The sequence below is a fragment of the Thamnophis elegans genome, chromosome 4 (assembly GCF_009769535.1).
Source record: "Thamnophis elegans isolate rThaEle1 chromosome 4, rThaEle1.pri, whole genome shotgun sequence".
Classification (NCBI taxonomy): Eukaryota; Metazoa; Chordata; class Lepidosauria; order Squamata; family Colubridae; genus Thamnophis; species Thamnophis elegans.
Window position 1 is genome coordinate 135,499,880 of NC_045544.1, and position 19,095 is coordinate 135,518,974.

The 19,095-nt window shown below is 46.0% G+C and overlaps 1 protein-coding gene across 1 annotated transcript in view; it reads left to right on the forward strand.

Moving 5' to 3' along the window:
- VMP1 (vacuole membrane protein 1) overlaps window positions 1-19,095 on the forward strand; it is a 142,649-nt gene that overhangs the window by 64,972 nt on the left and 58,582 nt on the right. The window contains exons 6-7 of the mRNA XM_032215869.1: window positions 1,860-2,027; window positions 18,298-18,429. Coding sequence (XP_032071760.1) covers window positions 1,860-2,027; window positions 18,298-18,429 — 300 coding nt within the window. The remainder of the gene's footprint in view (window positions 1-1,859; window positions 2,028-18,297; window positions 18,430-19,095) is intronic.

Genomic DNA, 19,095 nt, shown 5'->3' on the forward strand with positions numbered 1-19,095 from the left:
ACATCAATGTGGCAGCCTTAGTGGCATGTAAGCATGGCCGAGAGCGGGCATGGTGATGGACAAGTTCCCTCTGGATGGCAGCCTGAGGGCTGACAGATGGCTTCCAGTCCTGACACCTTTGACCCTTGCTGTAAGTCAACATCTGGAATATTCAGTGAGAGGGAACAAATAATTTGTCCCAGGCTTACCCCCCCCCCCCCCGCGCACAACACATTGTGATGACCTCATGAGTGACTGTTGGACAGACACTTGGGAGTCATCTTCCCAGCGGTAAACTGGCCACGGAGCAATAAAATTTCTCATGGGAGGTCAGGAATAGAAGAATGAATCACACAGTCACGCTTTCTTGTTGGCGTTTATTGCATTATATTCTCTCCCCAGCCCCTCTATCTCCCCGAGAACCGTTCTTTAGGAAGGGACGGTAGCTTTGGCAACTGGCCAGGACTTCCCCACCGCCTCCACCACCCCACCGTGCTGCCTGTATGAACTCTGAATCACGGGGTGGGCAGAGGTGGAGAGGGGGGAAAAAAAACCTCCAGAAAAAATATCTCTCTCCGGAGACCTTAGCCCAATTCTGCCTTGTAATTAATGAAAGGAGGCGAAAATGCCTTTTGTACTGTGGCCAGAGTCCAGCAAATTGTTTTGGAGTATTATGGGAATTGGAGTCCCAACGCTGAGGGCACTCTAGGTTAGGGCATGAGGTTATAAGAGGAACTTTGTGTTTGTTTATTAGGGGGTCCTTGGTGCTCTCTGAGCTTGCTTGTTTTCCTGCAGGCATTTCGTGACCCAACGAGGTAACATCATCAGTGCTCGAAGGGAACGTGGTTTGCTCTCAGTTTATATTCTATATTATATGCCTTGCGCTGTCAGTTTTGGTGAGGATGATCTTAAGAGACCATTGGCTGGGCTGTTGGCTTCTTTGGCAGTTTCCTTTTATTATTATTATTATTAAACGTAAAAAAAAAATTATGTCTGCATACATTTAAAATTCTAACTTCTGTTTCTGTTAGTTAGCCATTGGTAAAACAAATCCCAGGTTAAAAAAGATTCCGTTTTTCTTCTCCTTAATTTGAAGGGTTAATCAATCCATTTCTGAAATTTCCTGATTTGGGGTATTGTTTGCTTGATTGTTGGTCTGATTTTAAACTTGGAGTAAATCTATGCTGGTCTGGGTGCGGATTGCTTCTTCCCTTTTTGGGTAGTTGATTGTCTCTTTTGCATAGCAATAGCACTTCATAGAGCTTTACAGCCTTCTCTAAGCCGTTTTATAGAATCAGCCTCTTGCCCCCAACAATCTGGGTCCTCGTTTTACCAACTTCTAAAGGGATGGAAGGCTGAGTCAACCTTGATCTGGTGAGAATTGAACTGCTGGCAATCGGCAGAATTAGCCTGCCGTACTGCATTCTAATGAGCTGTGGTGGCGCAGTGGTCAGAGTGCAGTACTGCAGGCTATTTCTGCAGACTGCTGACTGCCTGCAATTTGGCAGTTCCAGTCTCACCAGGCTCAAGGTTGACTCAGCCTTCCATCCTTCCGAGGTCGGTAAAATGAGGACCCCAATTGTTGGGGGCAACAGGCTGACTGTAAACTACTTAGAGAGGGATGTATAGCACCTTAAAGCGGTATATGTGCTATTGCTAACCACTGCGCCACCATGCGCCATATACAGCTAGTCTATAGATGCTGTTAATAGCTATTGATGCTGTTACCTAGTTGGGCAATGAAACGTCTGCAAGAAAACAAGCTCAGAGAGCACAAAAGACTCCTGAGCTACAAATATTCTCCTTTATTGTTTGTTTACGGCAAATGAAATGGATTGCCACCGATTGTTGAATTCTGCCTTCTTTTTTCCCCTCTGCAGGGCCCACATATAGCGTCGGTGACACTCGCGGCGTACGAATGTAACTCAGTGAATTTTCCCGAACCGCCCTACCCGGATCAGATTATGTGCCCCGACAAAGAGGGAGCGCAGGGATCCATTTCGTTATGGACCATCATGTCCAAAGTCAGGCTGGAAGCCTGCATGTGGGTAAGAGAGGCATAAATTGTGGCATAAAGTACTTGTGCTATAGGAGGGATCTCCCACCTTGGGAACGTTATGACTAGTGGACTTTAACTCCCAGAATTCCTCAGCCAGGCTGAGGAACACACCACACACACACACGCACACACACAAAATTAGTTATCAAGTTTGAAGATGCTTGTGCTATAGAATTTGCTTACATTGCATCAATGGTTGGGGTCAGCGTGCTCATAAAAATGGTGGGTGTTCTGACCTCGGCTTCCCCAAAAAGCACGAAGCAGACTCCTGGTCCCGACAAAACCCCTTTTATGAAACGAACGTGAATTCCTCTCATTCACATTCAGCAAAGGCCTGGAAAACAGTCTCCCAAAGGTGAATTTATGGCCACAGACCTTATCTAGCTTGGAAAGCTGCCATGTAAATATTTTCCAAACACAGTGCAGTGCGAGGCAAGACTGGGCACAGAGTCTCTGAGATTCACCAACAGATCTTCACACTCCTGAAACAAAGGAACAAACAAACAAATGAATGGATTGTTTCCTGCAAAAGCCCACTACCCTTTCGCTCCTCTTTAATTTCCTCTGGGAGGGGCCATTCACCGTCCACCTGTGGCTTTACTCCCAATCCGACCCTGATTTCTGAGTTGTTCTTTTCTTCTGGCAGCTGTGCACATGCGCACACTGGGAACAGGCTCCAGCTGTTCCTCTGCCTCACTGCTGTCTAGCTCCGTAGGCACCTGATAACTGTCAGACGGCCACAGATCCGTCTCTCTCTCTGACACAGAGCCCTCGTCCAAGCCTTCCCCAGAAGCTTCTGGGATGAGATCATCCAAGAAGCTGAAGAATTGAAGAAGCAGAGGAGAAACAATGATCCAAGGAGCTGAAGAACTGAAGAATCTTCTGGGATGAGAAGCAATCATCCAAGAAACTGAAGAACTGAAGAAGTGGATGAGAAGCAATGATCCAAAAAGCTGAAGAAGCTTCTTGGAGGAGAAACAATTGTACAAGAAGCTGAAGAACTGCGATCAAATTATCCAAGAAGCTGAAGAACTGAGCTTCTTGGATGAGAAGAGATCGTACAAGAAGCTGAAGAACTGAAGAAGTGGATGAGAAGCAATGATCCAAGAAGCGGAAGAATCTTCTTGGATGAGAAGCGATCATCCAAGAAGCCGAAGAACTGAAGAAGCTTCTGGAATGAAATCATCCAAGAAGCCGAAGAACTGAAGAAGCTTCTTGGATGAGAAGCGATCATACAAGAAGCTGAAGAACTGAAGAAGTGGATGAGAAGCAATGATCCAAGAAGCTGAAGAATCTTCTTGGATGAGAAGCGATCATCCAAGAAGCCGAAGAAATGAAGAAGCTTCTGAGATGAGTTCATCCAAGAAGCTGAAGAACTGAAAAAGTGGATGAAAAGCAATGATCCAAAAAGCTGAAGAAGCTACTTGGATGAGAAACGATCGTCCAAGAAACTGAAAAACTGAAGAAGCTACTTGGATGAGAAACGATCGTCCAAGAAGCTGAAGAACTGAAGAAGCGGATGAGAAGCAAAGATCCAAGAAGCCAAAGAACTGGAGAAGCTTCTTGGTTGAGAAGAGGAATGTCTTTAAGGAAAAACCAAGGAAGTCCTGTTGCCTCTTGAAAAAGCACCTTTGGGACACCTGAACTGCACTGTCTCTGGCTCCTTTGGAATGTGGCTCCTCCCTCTTGGCATCCCAGACAACATTCCATCATACTGAGGTTCAACCAGCTCTCCTAGTCCACAGATAAATTGGTCTTAGAGGTCTTTGCATTAAATGGCCACTGAGTTTCAGCCACTGCCACATTAGTCTCTGGATTTGTGGAGACCGAGTGAGATCCCAGACGTTGGAAGGGGGTCAGCAAGATCATGCCCACAAATTTAACTCTAAATGGGTCATTATGCGGGCACTGAAACTCAGTGTGTAAATTTATCATATATTTGGATGTACAGGTAATCCTCGACTTACAACAGTTCATTTAGTGACCATATGAAGAACGGTTGCAGGAACTGGGTAGGTCTAGTTTAATGAAAAGAAGGACCAGAGGAGACATGATAGCAGTCTTCCAATATCTCAGGAGTTGCCACAAAGAAGAGGGAGTCAAACTATTCTCCATGGCACCTGAGGGTAGAACAAGAAGCAATGGGTGGAAACTAATCAAGGAGAGAAGCAACTTAGAACTGAGGAAAAATTTCCTGACAGTGAGAACAATTAATCAGTGAAACTACTTGCCCCCAGAAGTTGTGAATGCCCCAACACTGGAAGTCTTTAAGATGTTGGATAGTCATTTGTCTGAAACGATATAGGGTTTCCTGCCTAGGCAGGGGGTTGGACTAGAAGACCTCCAAGGTCCTTTCCAAATCTGTTATTCTGTTATATTCTTTATGTGAAGTTACAACGCCACTCGAAAAAGATTGACCATCTTTCACATTTACAACCATTACAGCATTCCCATGGTCACATGATCAAAATTCAGACACTTGGCGACTAACTCACATTTATGACCGATTGCAGTGTCCCAGAGTCATGCGATCCCCTTTTGCAACAACAGGAAAGCCAGATTCACTTAACAACTGTGTTCCTAACTTAACAACTGCAGTGATTCACTTAACAAAACTGTGGCAAGAAAAGTCATAAAATGGAGCGAAATCCGCCTCACAAACTTTCTTGTTTAGCCACAGAAATTTTGGGCTCAATTGTGGTCTTAAGTCATAGGACTAGTCGACAGTTAATGACCCCGTAATCCCTCGTGAGGGGGAGTCGCAGCAACTGAATTGAGCTGAATGTTTACTGGCTTGATGCCCTTCCTGTCGCCAATGCGGGATGTTGCAGCAGATATATTCTCATTGCGCCTACCTGTACTGAATTGTTTTTTACCACTTAGAAAGAAAGGTGCACATTTGAGTCAAAGCTTAGCCGCAGCGATTTTGGACGCATCTGGCGCCGTAAATTGAGGACCTCCCGTGTTCCTTGCACTGGGGCCACGCCGATGTCGCGGTCCCATCGCGCACGGTTTGAAGATGTGTTGATTTGTGGCCTCTTAACCAAGAGCCACCACAACAGACACTGCCATTCACTCCTGCTTCACGGCCGCCGAAAGAAGGAAGGAAGGCAGCCGCCAAAATAGGAACAGCAGTTTGGGAATATTTTTCTCCCATTTCTCGGGAGCCTCCTCCTCCTCTGTGGGGCCAGCCGAGCACATGAGACGTCTTCCAAGAAAAATAATAATAAAAAGAGCTACCAATGTTTTCGGCTGCTACCGGAGAAGTGTCGTATGACTTGTGCTTCCCCGGGGGGCGGGGGGAGGTAATCTCTCTCGTTATCTGATGTCAAAACATGTTTTCTGCTTGGCTTTGTTTACCGAGCCTTATTCCCCCCCCCCTTGCTTCTTTCCCGTTAGTGAAAGTCTCTGACAAATGACCCCTCTGGATGTTCCCCCCCCCCCTTTGTCCTCATTAGAGTTCGAACTGGAGAAGCCGGCAACGCAAACGCATGTGTACTCACATCCATCCAACAGGCACACTGTTGTGGTTCTCGCTACCGTCCAGCAGTAAGAACAGGCTTATTCATCAATTACCGTACTTTATGGAGTATAAGACGCACTTGAGGATGGAAATCTCGATGCCTCTTATACACCGAATACAGCCATTTTTGGGGTTCCTGAAACCCCGCCTCACGTATCCCGTTTCTTGCAAAAACGGGGCACACAGAGGGTTTGGGAGAATGCCCCCCCTACAGCCGGGAACAACTGGCACATATGTGGGAGGGGAACCTTTACCTTTATACATATAGATATACATATACACATGCATACATACATGTGTGTATATGTTTATATATGCATACATACATGTATGTGTGTATATATATATGCGCATGCTCACATACACACACACATCAGAAGTGGGTTCCTACCGGTTTGGCTCAACCGATAGTACCTTGGCAGCCTGGGTCGTGACCCAGACCTCCCATGCTCCCGAACTGTTTCCCTCGGCGGCGCCATCTTATCTTTGCCTTCTGCGTATGCTCAGAGCAATTTTTGTTGTACTGCACAACAAACACACAGACACTCTGCTGAAAGAGTGAGTTGGATTAGTCACGGTGACTCAGAAGCTGCAGCTGGGGCTCTGTTTAATGTCTGGAAAAGGGATGAGGGCAAGCACATTTTCAAAACAACTTCCCCAGAATTAATTTTTAAAAATTGACAACAGACAACTAACAAGATGCAAACAGAAGGATTCTGAAGCTCCTTTTTCTTCAGAAAGAAAGTTGATGTCATCCTTTGTTTTTTCCTTGAGAAGAATTTTTTTAAAGAAACTGACTCTGCTTGGGAGGCTTTAAAAATTTGATATCATATTTATGACGGGTGCGATGCCCTGGGGTTATGCAAATACCTTCTGTGGCCTTCTCACCAGCAAAGCCAGATTCACTTAACAGCCGTGTTACTAATTGAACAACCCCAGTGATTCACTTAACAACTGTGGCAAGAGAGGTCGTAAAATGGAGCAAAAATCACTTTACAAACGTCTCGCTAAGCAACAGAGATTTGGGACTCCATTGTGGTTGTAAGTCAAGTCTACTACCTGTAGAACATTTATAGTTCAGGATTGGTCCTTGATGCTCTTTGAGCTGGGTGGTTCTCTTGCAGACATTTCATTACCAAACTAGGTAACAACATCAGTGCCTGAGTGCTATTGCACTGATGGTATTACCTAGTTTGGTAATGAAATATCTGCAAGAAAACAACTAAGCTCAGAGAGCACCAAGGACCCCACAAATAAACAGCCCCCTGTCGGTGGATGGGTAAAGAGATAGATGGATGGGTGGGAGGGTGGGCGTAGGGGGAATGGAGATTTTGCAGTATGCTTCCCCTGGAGTGGGGACGGAATGGAGATTTTACAGTATCTTTCCCCTGCAATGGGGAGGGAATGGAGATTTTGCAGTATCCTTTCCCTTTTGCAGTATCCTTTCCCTGGAGTGGGGAGGGAATGGAGATTTTGCAGTATCCTTTATGGAGATTTTGCAGTATCCTTTCCCTGGAGTGGGAAGGGAATGGAGATTTTGCAGTATCCTTTCCCTGGAGTGGGAAGGGAATGGAGATTTTGCAGTAACCTTTCCCTGGAGTGGGAAGGGAATGGAGATTTTGCAGTATCCTTTATGGAGATTTTGCAGTATCCTTTCCCTGGAGTGGGAAGGGAATGGAGATTTTGCAGTATCCTTTCCCTGGAGTGGGAAGGGAATGGAGATTTTGCAATATCCTTTCCCTGGAGTGGGGAGGGAATGGAGATTTTGCAGTATCCTTTATGGAGATTTTGCAGTATCCTTTCCCTGGAGTGGGAAGGGAATGGAGATTTTGCAGTATCCTTTCCCTGGAGTGGGAAGGGAATGGAGATTTTGCAGTAACCTTTCCCTGGAGTGGGAAGGGAATGGAGATTTTGCAGTATCCTTTATGGAGATTTTGCAGTATCCTTTCCCTGGAGTGGGAAGGGAATGGAGATTTTGCAGTATCCTTTCCCTGGAGTGGGAAGGGAATGGAGATTTTGCAGTATCCTTTCCCTGAAGTGGGAAGGGAATGGAGATTTTGCAGTATCCTTTCCCTGGAGTGGGGAGGGAATGGAGATTTTGCAGTATCCTTCCCCTGCCATGCCCACCAAGCCACGCCCACCGAACTGATAGTGAATCCCCCCACTGATGCACACACATGCCCCATGCATGCCCCCCAACCCTTGCGCCCCATTTTGGCTCCAAGGTTGGTGCAGAAGGCCTTCCAGCCCCAAAATGGGGGGGCGCACATGCACATCCCCCAAAATTCAATGTGAGCCCCCACCCCGCACATGCAACCCTCCACATGTGCGCATATTGCCCATGCATCCGCCCTGCCCCCCGCGCATGCGCATCAGAGACCCGAAGACCATCTGGTCGGCAGGAGGCGCACACGCATGCAGGGTGGAGCTAGGCTGGGGCAACAGCTGGACTCTGCATGCCACAGGTTCGCCATCATTGACCTTATGAACACCTGAGCCCAGGTGACGATGAAGAGGCAGGTTATAAGAGGGCGTCCAAATTTAGACAGCTGCAGCCTTCAACTCTTTGATAAATGCTCTAGCTGGGCATCTGTTTCACATGGCATCATGTGCTCTGCACGCATTCTGTTTTTGCAAGCTCACGGCATGTGACCGGACGAATTCAGGGAAAGTTCATTTCTAGTGCAAAGCGTTTTTATTTTTCCCTTCTGCTAGCAACGCTAAGCCAAAACAAAGACTTCCCTCTTTTCTTTTCTTTTCTTTTTTTACAGTGGAAAACACATTTGTTTTCCCTTAATAAATGACATCACCAAAACCCAAGAAGCTGCTGCAAATTAATTGCTTGGCCAGGAAGAAGTAAGTCGGTTTTCTGGCTGGCTTTTCCAGCTTCTTTCTTTCCAGCAAGCTGTCAGCTGTCCACCCATTTGTATTCATTTCTTTTGTCTTCCCTCAAAAATAAACGTTGCTAAGAAGGGGCAGCTTCCTCTTCGTCGGGCAGAATTCCCCCCATCAATCCTGTTGAGCCAGCCACGGCGTGACATTTTTTGCTTAATCAAATAATAATAATCATTCCCCCCCCCCCGCCCCCCGCCAGCAAGTTAGCATTCCCAAATGTGCTGGGAAAGCATGTTTTTCCAGAATCCCCAGGAAGCTGGATTAAATCAAAGAGAAGGGACAGGGGTTTCCTTTCTTATTTCAATTTGCAAAAGACTTCCGTTGCGCCCAAAAATGTACGTTGCTAAGCGAGATATTTGTGAAGCGAACTTTAAAGTGGGATTTCGTGTACAGGGAGTCCTCAACTTACGACCTCGATTGAGAGCAACATTTCTGTTGCTAAGTGAGACGCTTGTTTAAATGAGTTTTGCCCCATTTATTTGACGAGCTTCCTTGCCGCAACTGTTAAGTGCGTCACTGGGGTTGTTCGGTTAGCAGCACCGTTGTTAAATGAATCGGGCTTCTCCCTCGACTTGTCAGAAGGTCGCAAAAGGGGACCACACAACCCCGGGGAAATTGCAACCGTCACAAATATGAGTCAGTTGCCAAGCGTCTGATCACATGACTATGGGGATACTGCAATGGTCGTAAGTGTGAAAAGCTGTCACAAGTCACTTTTTCAGTGCCATTGTAACTGTGAACGGTCACTAAACGGATTAAGTCGAGGACCACCTCTATTTATTCAATTTGAGTGCCGCCCCTCTCGCTGCAAGGCTGTGTTCCTTTTGCACACTGCAGAGAATCAATCAGATTTTTTACCTGGCTAGTCCTCAACTTACAACCATAATTGAGCAGGCTCATCATAGTCGTAAGTCGTGACAGTCATAAAATGGATTATTTTGTGACCTGTTTTACAGCACGTTTTATGGGAACCAGTGGTTTGCCATAGGGGCAGTTTGGTTGAAAATGGAAGGATGTGCCAATTTTCAGTAAAACCATCGTAAAACATTGTTATGTGACTTGATGGGGGCAGGATTTGCAAATGGCCGTAAATGCAGCCCTGTTGCTACCGTGTTTCCCCAAAAATAAGACAGGGTCTTCGTTTCATTGACAACCCCCCCTCCCAAATAAGCGCTTGGCCTTATTTTTGGAGAGCTCTTATTATTTTTGAGGTGCAGCGAGCGTGGTCACTTCCTGGCTGCTCCTTTGTTGCAATATTTTCAGGGAAGGGCTTAGTTTCGGAGGGAGGGCTTATTATTTTAGTGCATGCGCTCAAAAGCCCAATTGGGCTTATTAACCGGGGAGCTCTTATTTTCAGGGAAATGGGGTAAGCAGCTGAAGTTCACTCCCATTATTTGGGGTTCAGTCATCGTGACTTCAGTGGAATTCAGGAAGGGTAGGGTTTACATCATTTGTGGGAATATAATCTTGGCTGATTCCTAGTGGTTAAAGCACCAAGCTAGAATGCAAGAGACCATGAGTTCTAGTCATGGCGTTAGCCATGAAAGCCAGCTGGGTGACTTTGCTCCAATCACTGGGAGGCAGTAAATTCTAGTCCCACCTTAGCCATGAAAGCCAGCTGGATGATTTTAGGCCAGTCACTGGGAGGCAGTGAATTCTAGTCCTGCCTTAGCCGTGAAAGCCAGCTGGGTGACTTTGCTCCAATCACTGGGAGGCAGTAAATTCTAGTCCCACCTTAGGCATGAAAGCCAGGTGGGTGACTGGGTGACTTTAGGCCAATCACTGGGAGACAGTGAATTCTAGTCCCTCCTTAGCCATGAAAGCCAACTGGGTGATTTTAAACCAATCACTGGGACACAGTGAGTTCTAGTCCCACTTTTGGCATGGAATCTGGCTTGGGTGACTTTGAGCCGATCGCTAGGAGACAGTGAATTCTAGTTCTGCCTTAGGCATGAAAACCAGCTCGGTGACTTTGTGCCAATTACCAGGAAACTGTGAGTTCTAGTTCTGCGTTAGCCAGGAAAGCCAGCTGGGCGACTTTAACCCAATCACTGGGAGATCACGAGTTCTAATTCTGCCTTAGCTATGAAAGTCAATTGGTTGTCTTTGCACCAGTCCTCCTCTCTCAGCCCAACTCCCCTCACAGGATTGTTGTGGTGGGGAAGTTGTTACAGGAAGCGGAAGTTGTTTTGGCTAGGTTCACTGCGTTGGGTTGTTTGTAAAGAAATAATGAAGGATACAAACAAAGAAACAAAAACATTCCTATGGAAATCCCAACATTGTTTTGCTTTTATTAAAGATGTGATTATTTCCTGCAATGGCCGTGAGGCCTCAAAGTTATTGGCTCTTTTTCTGTGCTCTTCTACGTTTTGTAAAATTACATTTGCCATATTTTTCAGAGTATAAGATGCACCTTTTTTCCTCAAAAAAGAGGCTGAAAATCTGGGTGCGTCTTATACATCGAATACAGCATTTTTTGCCTCCCAAAGGCCCGCCCTCTTCACCATAATGGCCGTGCATACCCTTATGGAGGTTTTCAGAGAGCTTCTGGGGGCTGGGGAGGGCAGAAATAAGTCACAAATGAGCCTTTTTTGCCCCCCCCCCCAGCCCCCAGCAGCACTTTATAAGCCTCCATGAGGCTACCCATGCAATTTTTTGAAGAAAAATGGGTTCTTTTTTGCAAAAAACAGGCCGGTTTTTGCTCATTTTTGTCCCCCTCCCTTCTACCTACATACCTACCTACTCTCACTCTCTCCCTACCTATCTACTGTATTTCTCTCCCTCTCTATTTCTCTCTCTCTCTCGATCCTTCTACCTACCTACCTACCTGCTCTCTCTCTCCCTACTTATCTACTGTATTTCTCTCCCTCTCTCTCTATTTCTCCGTCTTTCTATCCCTCTATCTACCTACCTACCTACACTTTCTCTCTCTCTCCCTCCCTACTGCATTTCTCTATTTCTCTTTCTCTTTCTATCCCTTTATCTACCTAGCTACCTTCTCTCTCTATCTCTCTCTCTCTCTCTCTCTCTCTCTCTCTCCCTCCCTACCTACCTACCTACCTACCTACCTACTGTATTTCTCTCTCTCTCTCCCTCTTTATCCCTCTATCTACCTACCTACATTTTTAAAAAATTTGCCTCTTCAAAACCTTGGTGCGTCTTATACTCCGGTGCATCTTATACTCCGAAAAATACGGTATTTCTGTTTGCGCTGTTTGTAAAATACTCTCTTAGAGCCAGACCACAATGTTTTGTGTGTGCGTATGTGAGTGGTGGCGGTGGGGGAACCGACTTGTCACAGCACATAAGTGTGTAACTGTAGATTTGCACCTGCTTCTGATGTGGGCAGGTTCGCCTCGGTTTCAACTTTCATTCAACCTGTTTCTGATCTGAACTTTTTTCTCTCAAACCCACGTGAAGACTAGCAAATGGTCTGACACGCTGATACCTACCTTCCCCCCCCCCCGCTTGCCCCCCAGCCATGTTTAAGCTTCCCCCTCCCTTGCACCATGCAGCCTGGCTGGCTTGCTTTGAAGTCACCCGATGCCACTTCCTCCTAAGGGGACTATTCTGCGGTGCATCTACTCCTGGCTTGTGGGCTGTGTGGCCAATTCATGAAGATATGCCTGGATGGGCGATGGGCCTTTCGAGCAGGTGGCGCTTTACTTCTCGTCAATTCGGGGTGTATTATTTCCCTCCACTTCTCTTACGTGGACATCTGCTTAGAATGATCTCCTCCCTCTTCTCAGCTCTTTCAGGTAGAGCAGGCCCCACAGGGATTCCCAAAATATGGCATTCTCATGGTCAGGTCTGTTCACTGCCTCCAGACATTATGTCTGAAATGGTGTAGGATTTCCTGCCTAGGCAGGGAGTTGGACTAGAAGACCTCCAAAGTCCCTTCCAACTCCATTATTCTGAATCTTGAAAGTCTTCTCAAGGACTCAGTGATTCAGAATCTGTCTGTCTATCTATCATCTATCTATCTATCTATCTATCTATCTATCTATCTATCTATCATCTATCTATCTATCTATCTATCTATCTATCTATCTATCTATCTATCTATCTATCTACCTACCTACCTACCTACCTACCTACCTACCTACCTACCTACCTACCTACCTACCTATCTATCTAGCTATCTATCTAGCTATCTATCTAGCTATCTATCTAAGATATTGGAAGACTGCTATCATGTCTCCCCTAGTCCTTCTTTTCATTAAACTAGACATGCCCAGCCCCAGTATTGAATGCTCCAAACACTGGAAGTTTTAAAGAAGAAATTGGACAACCATTTGTCTGAAATGGTGGAGGGTTTCTTGCCTGAGCAGAGGGTTGGACTAGAAGACCTCCAAGGTCCCTTCCAACTCCATTATTCTGAATCTTAAACGTCTTCTCAAAGACTCAGATAGAATCTATCTAAGATATTGGAAGACTGCTATCATGTCTCCCCTAGTCCTTAATACAATACAATAGCAGAGTTGGAAGGGACCTTGGAGGTCTTCTAGTCCAACCCCCTGCCTAGGCAGGAAACCCTATACCGTTTCAGACAAATGGCTATCCAACATCTTCTTAAAGACTTCCAGTGTTGGGGCATTCACAACTTCTGGAGGCAACTTCTGTTCCACTGATTAATTGTTCTCACTGTCAGGAAATTTCTCCTCAGTTCTAAGTTGCTTCTCTCCTTGAGTAGTTTCCACCCATTGCTTCTTGTTCTATCCTCAGGTGCCTTGGCAAATCGTTTGACTCCCTCTTTTTTGTGGCAACCCCTGAGATATTGGAAGACTGCTATCATGTCTCCCCTAGTCCTTCTTTCTATTAAATTAGACATACCCAGTTCCTGCAACCGTTCTTCATATGTTTTAGCCTCCAGTCCCCTAATCATCCTTGTTGCTCTTCTCTGCACTCTTTCTAGAGTCTCCACATCTTTTCTACATCATGGTGACCAAAACTGAATGCAGTATTCCAAGTGTCACCTTACTAAGGCATTATAAAATGGTATTAACACTTCACGCATATGTTTAAGCCTCCAGTCACATAATTCTCTTTGTTGCTCTTTTCTGCACTCTTTCAAGGAGGTTGAATCTCTCCTTGGTCAGTTTCCATCTATTACTCCTTGTCTGGACTTCAGGTGCTTTGGAAAAATAGCTTGACCTCCTCATCTCTATGGCAGCCCCTCAAATATTGGAACACTGCTATCATGTCTCTCCCCTGGTCTTGGATGAGAAGCAAAATGTTTTCAAGGGAGGGGGGACTCCAAGAAAGTCCAATTGCCTTTTGAAAAGCACCTCTTGGACAGCCTAAAGAGATGGTCCTCGTGGCTCAGAAATCTTCCCCCCACCCCAACCCCATTTTCAAATTTTTGAATCAGTGGTTTCAGCTCTGCGCCTCCTCCTTGTTGAGTTGGTTTTCTCATTCAAATGGGAACTTCCACTTTTCAGAGCCGAGGGCTTTCTCCGTATCGCCCCCTCCCCCATGCGGGTCAGTCATAACAAGAAGATACACCACCAGGATGTATGCGGTGGAAGTGTTTTTGAACAGCGCAGGGAGAGGCAAATGTGTGTAAATCAAAATAGTTTTAGGCTGCATCAACAGAGGGATAGAATCAAGCTCATGTGAAGTGTTAATACCACTTTATAAGGCCTTGGATTTTCCCTCCATCCCTCTTACCTTTCCTTCTTCCTGGTTTTTTGGGGGGGTGGGTGGGTTGGTCTCCCACATCACATGAGCCAGCCGTATGCTGCAGATGCCAAACAAGCCAACCCAGTTCTAGGCTGCCTAAACAGAGAGATAGAATCAAGATCACGTGAAGGGTTAATACCGCTTTATAAAGCCTTGGTAAGGCCACACTTGGAATATTTGCATCCAGTTTTGGTCGCCACGATGTAAAAAAAAATGTGGAGACTCTAGAAAGAGTGCAGAGAAGAGCAACAAAGATGATTAAGGGGACTGGAGGATAAAACATAGGAAGAACGGTTGCAGGAACTGGGTATGTCTAGTTTAATGAAAAGAAGGACTAAGGAAGACATGATAGCAGTCTTCTAATATCTCAGGGGCTGCCACAAAGAAGAGGGAGTCAAGCTATTTTCCAAAGCACCTGATGGCAGAACCACAAGCAATGGGTGGAAACTAATCAAGGGGAGAAGCAACTTAGAACTAAGGAGAAATTTCCTGACAGTGAGAACAATTAATCAGTGGAACAACTTGCCTCCAGAAGTTGTGAATTTTCCAAGACTGGAAGCTTTTAAGTAGATATCGGCTAATCATTTGTCTAAAAGGGTATAGTTTTAAAACCTATAAAGTGTTCTGCCTGAGCAGAGGGTTGGACTAGAAGACTTCCAAGGTCCCTTCCAACTCTGTTATTCCATTCTATTCTAGCCCAGATGATTTTGCAAGCAAACACAAAGGAGCCACAATGGTTCTCCAGCAGCTGCCAAGAAAACAAAGGGAAACTCAACAGCTAAAGAGCAGCTTGAAAGGGGGCACTTATAAACAGAATGGGTCAGCTGGAGGGAAGACACCTGCCGGCGGTGGCCGAGGTGCGTCCCTCCTCCGGACAGCTGCCCGGTTGTTTGTTACACCTTTCCTGCAATTTTAAAGGAGCTGCTTGAATCCATGCCAAACTTCCTCTTCCGTTAACCTTTGATTAGCCAGATGGCCAGTGCTATGTCCCTCCTTCCCCCCCCCCCCCGAGTTGTGGTTTGACCGCCAAGGGTGACGTGGGCTGGTTTTGGTCCCAGGGTGAAAAAATAATAATAATAAAAATAATTGTTTCTCCCACCTCGCAGAAGAAAATTTGCAGCCTGGCTGGGGATAATTTCCTGTTGTTCCTGATCTCAGCAATCTGATTCAGAGAAGGTTTGGTGCTGACCTTGTCCGAAATCCAAATCAGTGGTGGGATTCAAAAACTATCTTTCCCAAAAATAAGACAGGGTCTTATTTTCTTTTGACACCCCCCCCCCCTCCAAATATGGCTGGCAATTAGGGCATGTTTCGCAAACCTGACAATGGCCTTGGCCTTATTATTGGGGAGGGGCTTATTGTTTTGGGAGTGCAGGAGGCAGCGAATGTGGTCACCTCATGGCTGCTATGTTGCGCTGCTGCGACAGCGCAACACAGCCGTTTGCCCCTGAGACTGTGCCCGCGTCCTCCCAACCCCGCGCCAGAGTCTTCGGGAACCCGCTCTTGAGAGAGCAGTTGCCCAGCAATCCCTCCCTCCAGCCAGGCAGAGCACCACTCACCAACCTAGTGGTATACCGCGGGGGGGGGAGGAACAGGCGCCAAGCCGCGGGACATTTCATTACCCAACTAAGTAACATCATCAGTGACAGAAGGGAGGGGGGTTTGCAGAGAAGAGGAAGAAGAAGAAAAGAACTGTGGTGTCCTTGGTGCTCTTTGAGCGTGATTCTTTTCTTGCAGACGTTCTCCTTACCCAGCTAGGTAACGTCATCAGTGTTGGAAGAGAGTGGGGTTGGGTCATTGTTTATATATCCACAAAGCTGGCTGGGGAATTCTGGGAGTTGAAGTCCACACATCTTTCATTTGCTAAGACTGAGAAACATTGATTTAGAGGGCAGAGACAATTACATAGATGATGGCTTTTGCGTCTACAAAATTCCGGGCAGCACCCGATGTCAGAATTCCGTGTCTGCGGCTGAACTCCCGAGGTTGGAATTCGCTTCGATGCTGTATTTGCTTAATTGACGTTCATGGGGTTGTAGTAAACTTCCGATGAGGTCATGTACGGTCAGTCACTCGCACATGGAGCTCAGTAGGGGGAAAAATAAAGGCGCAAAGATGATAAACACGACTAGCTTTATTGAATGGTTTGAACGACCTCGGTTTCAATCTAATTATACCCTCTTCGGGATGCTAAAAATAAACTGGTTTCTGTTTTGCACAATCCAAAGCTTACTGATTTCAGTAGCAGAAATCAACGGTGCCGGTACTAAAACGTCTCTCCTGTAAGCGAATTTTGCTTCTTTCCTGGTAATTAATCTAGTTTAATTAGATTAATTGGAACTGCTGATTCTGTCCTATAGAGGAATCATTGATTCTGTCATCTGCACCTCTCTAACTGTCTGGTTTGGTTCTGCAACCCAACAAGACAGACACGGACTTCAACAGATAATCAGAACTGCAGAAAAAACAATGGCTACCAACCTGCCTTCCATTGAGGACCTGTACACTGCACGAATCAGAAAGAGGGCTGTGAAAATATCTACAGACCAGGGGTGGGTTCCTGCCAGTTTTAACCTCGTCTATAGAAGAGGTTCCACAAATCTACAGTGCCGTTTAGAACCGGTTCCAGCTCCCTTCCCCCGCCCGTCCACACATCATCAAGATGAAGAGCGAGAGGAGGAATTTTGGGAGTTGAAGTCCACAAGTCTTAAAGCTGTCAAGTTTGAACATCCCTGGGGGGTGGGGTTCTAAAGGGTTAGGGGTGCAAGGGTCTTGTAACTTGACAGCATTAAGACTTGCGTGCTTCAAATGCCAGAGTTTCTGAGCCAACATTTTGGTTGCTAAGCAAGAGCGTTGTTAAGTGAGTTTCACCACATTTTACAAGTTGGCCACACCCACCCAGTCACATGGCTGGCAAGCCACTCCCACCCGGTCACATGGCCGGCAAGCCACTCCCACCTGATCACATGGCCAGCAAGCCACTCCCACAAAGCAGGCCACATCTACAGAAGAGGTTCTAAAAAATTTTGAAACCCACTACTGCTACAGACCCCTCACATCCTGGACATAAATTGTTTCAACTCGTATCCTCAAAATGACGTTATAGGGCATTGCACACCAGAACAACTAGACACAAGGACAGTTTTTTCATGAATGCCATCCCTCTGCTAAACAACTAATCCCACAACACTGTCAAACTATCCACTAAGACTGTATTACTATTCTTCTTCTCTTCTTCCCTCGTACCTCTCTTCCCACTTATGACTATAACCATGTTGCTTGTATCTTTACCATTCATATTGTTTTATTTGTTTCCTAGTATAACTTGATTACTTATTAGTAACCTATGACTACCACCAAGTGTTGTATCTTATGATTCCTGATGAAGGTGTTTTATTTTCCTTTAGACAAAGACAAATTCCTTGTGAGCCCAACCACACTTGGCCAATAAAAAAATTCCATTCTGTTCTTATTCTAATTAATCTTCCCCACGGCGGTGAAGTTGTTGAGCAGCTCTGAACATCATAGCCAAACTGTACTGCATCCTGCTTACTGCTGTACAAGTATTCCTCAATTTACAACTATTCATTTTAGTGACCGTTTGAAATCAGAACGGCACTGAAAAAAAGCGACTTACAAAACAACCGTCGGCAGCATCCCCATGTACTCACAGCTTGGGGCGGGGGGAGAGATTACAGGTAGTCTTCGACTTACAGCAGTTCATTTAGTGACTGTTCAAAGTTACAACGGCAACGAAAAAAGTGACTTAGGGCTATGTTTCACAGTTACGACCTTTGTAGCCCCCCCTCCCTGATCACGTGATCCAAATTCATATGATTGACAACTGGTTCATACTTATGACCATTGCAGTGTCCCAAGGTCATGGGATCCCCTTTTGCGACCTTTTGACAAGCAAAGTCTGTGGGGAAGCCAGTTTCACTTTAACAACCAGGTTACTAACTTGTAAACTGCTGTGCTTCACTTAACAGCTAGGGTAAGGTCCTAAAATGGGGCAAAACTCACTTAACCTGTGTCTCCCTTAACAACAGACATTTAGGGCTCAATTGTGGCCATGGATCGAGGACTACCTGTATGAGGAGAAGAAAATGAGGATTTTCTTTTGACCCCCTCCTGTCTCCTTCTGCATTTTCTCCTCCAGGGTGCTGGAACAGCCATTGGGGAGCTGCCTCCATATTTCATGGCCAGAGCAGCCCGACTGTCCGGAGCCGAGCCGGACGACGAGGAGTATCAGGAATTTGAGGAGATGCTAGAACACGCACAAGGTGCACAGGTAAGGAATGCGCGGCACAAAAGCATGCCAGAAACAGTGAGATGGCAGTGGTTCCTGGTGCACCTGATACATTATTATTGATAATAATAACAACAACAACAACAACAGTGATACCCATTGTCATCGGGACGCTTGGCACCATGTCCAAGAATTTTACAAGATACATCAACAAATTGCAGCTTCCTGCAATAACACCAGTGGAACTGCAAAAAAACTGCATTGCTTGGAACATCTTATATTTTGTACTTGTACTTGTACTTGACGCCTCTTCACCCATCGTGGGTATAGGTGACTTCCATGGAAATTTGACGCCACTGTTTTCGGTCCTGGGCTAGGGTTGTCAGGTGGTGCAGCCAGTCGCTATTATAAATACTTTTAGCGAGAAGGGCCTGCTTCCCTGTTTGTAGCAATGTTTGCACATTGAGGCAACCGATATTGTTTAGCCCTAAAAGGAATGGATACGGCGATCCATGGAAGCTGTTTCAGCTGGATATACCCAAGGGGACGCCAGTCCCAAGGGTCGACAGAGCCCGATTGGTGGGAACGGGGGGCACCACGTGAAGGTCGGGTTGTCGTTTGATAGTTGAGAGGCTTTGCAATAAGCGTTGCAATGTATATTTTGCGCATCAACTATCCTTGCCCCCCTCTTATATTTTAAGAAGGTAC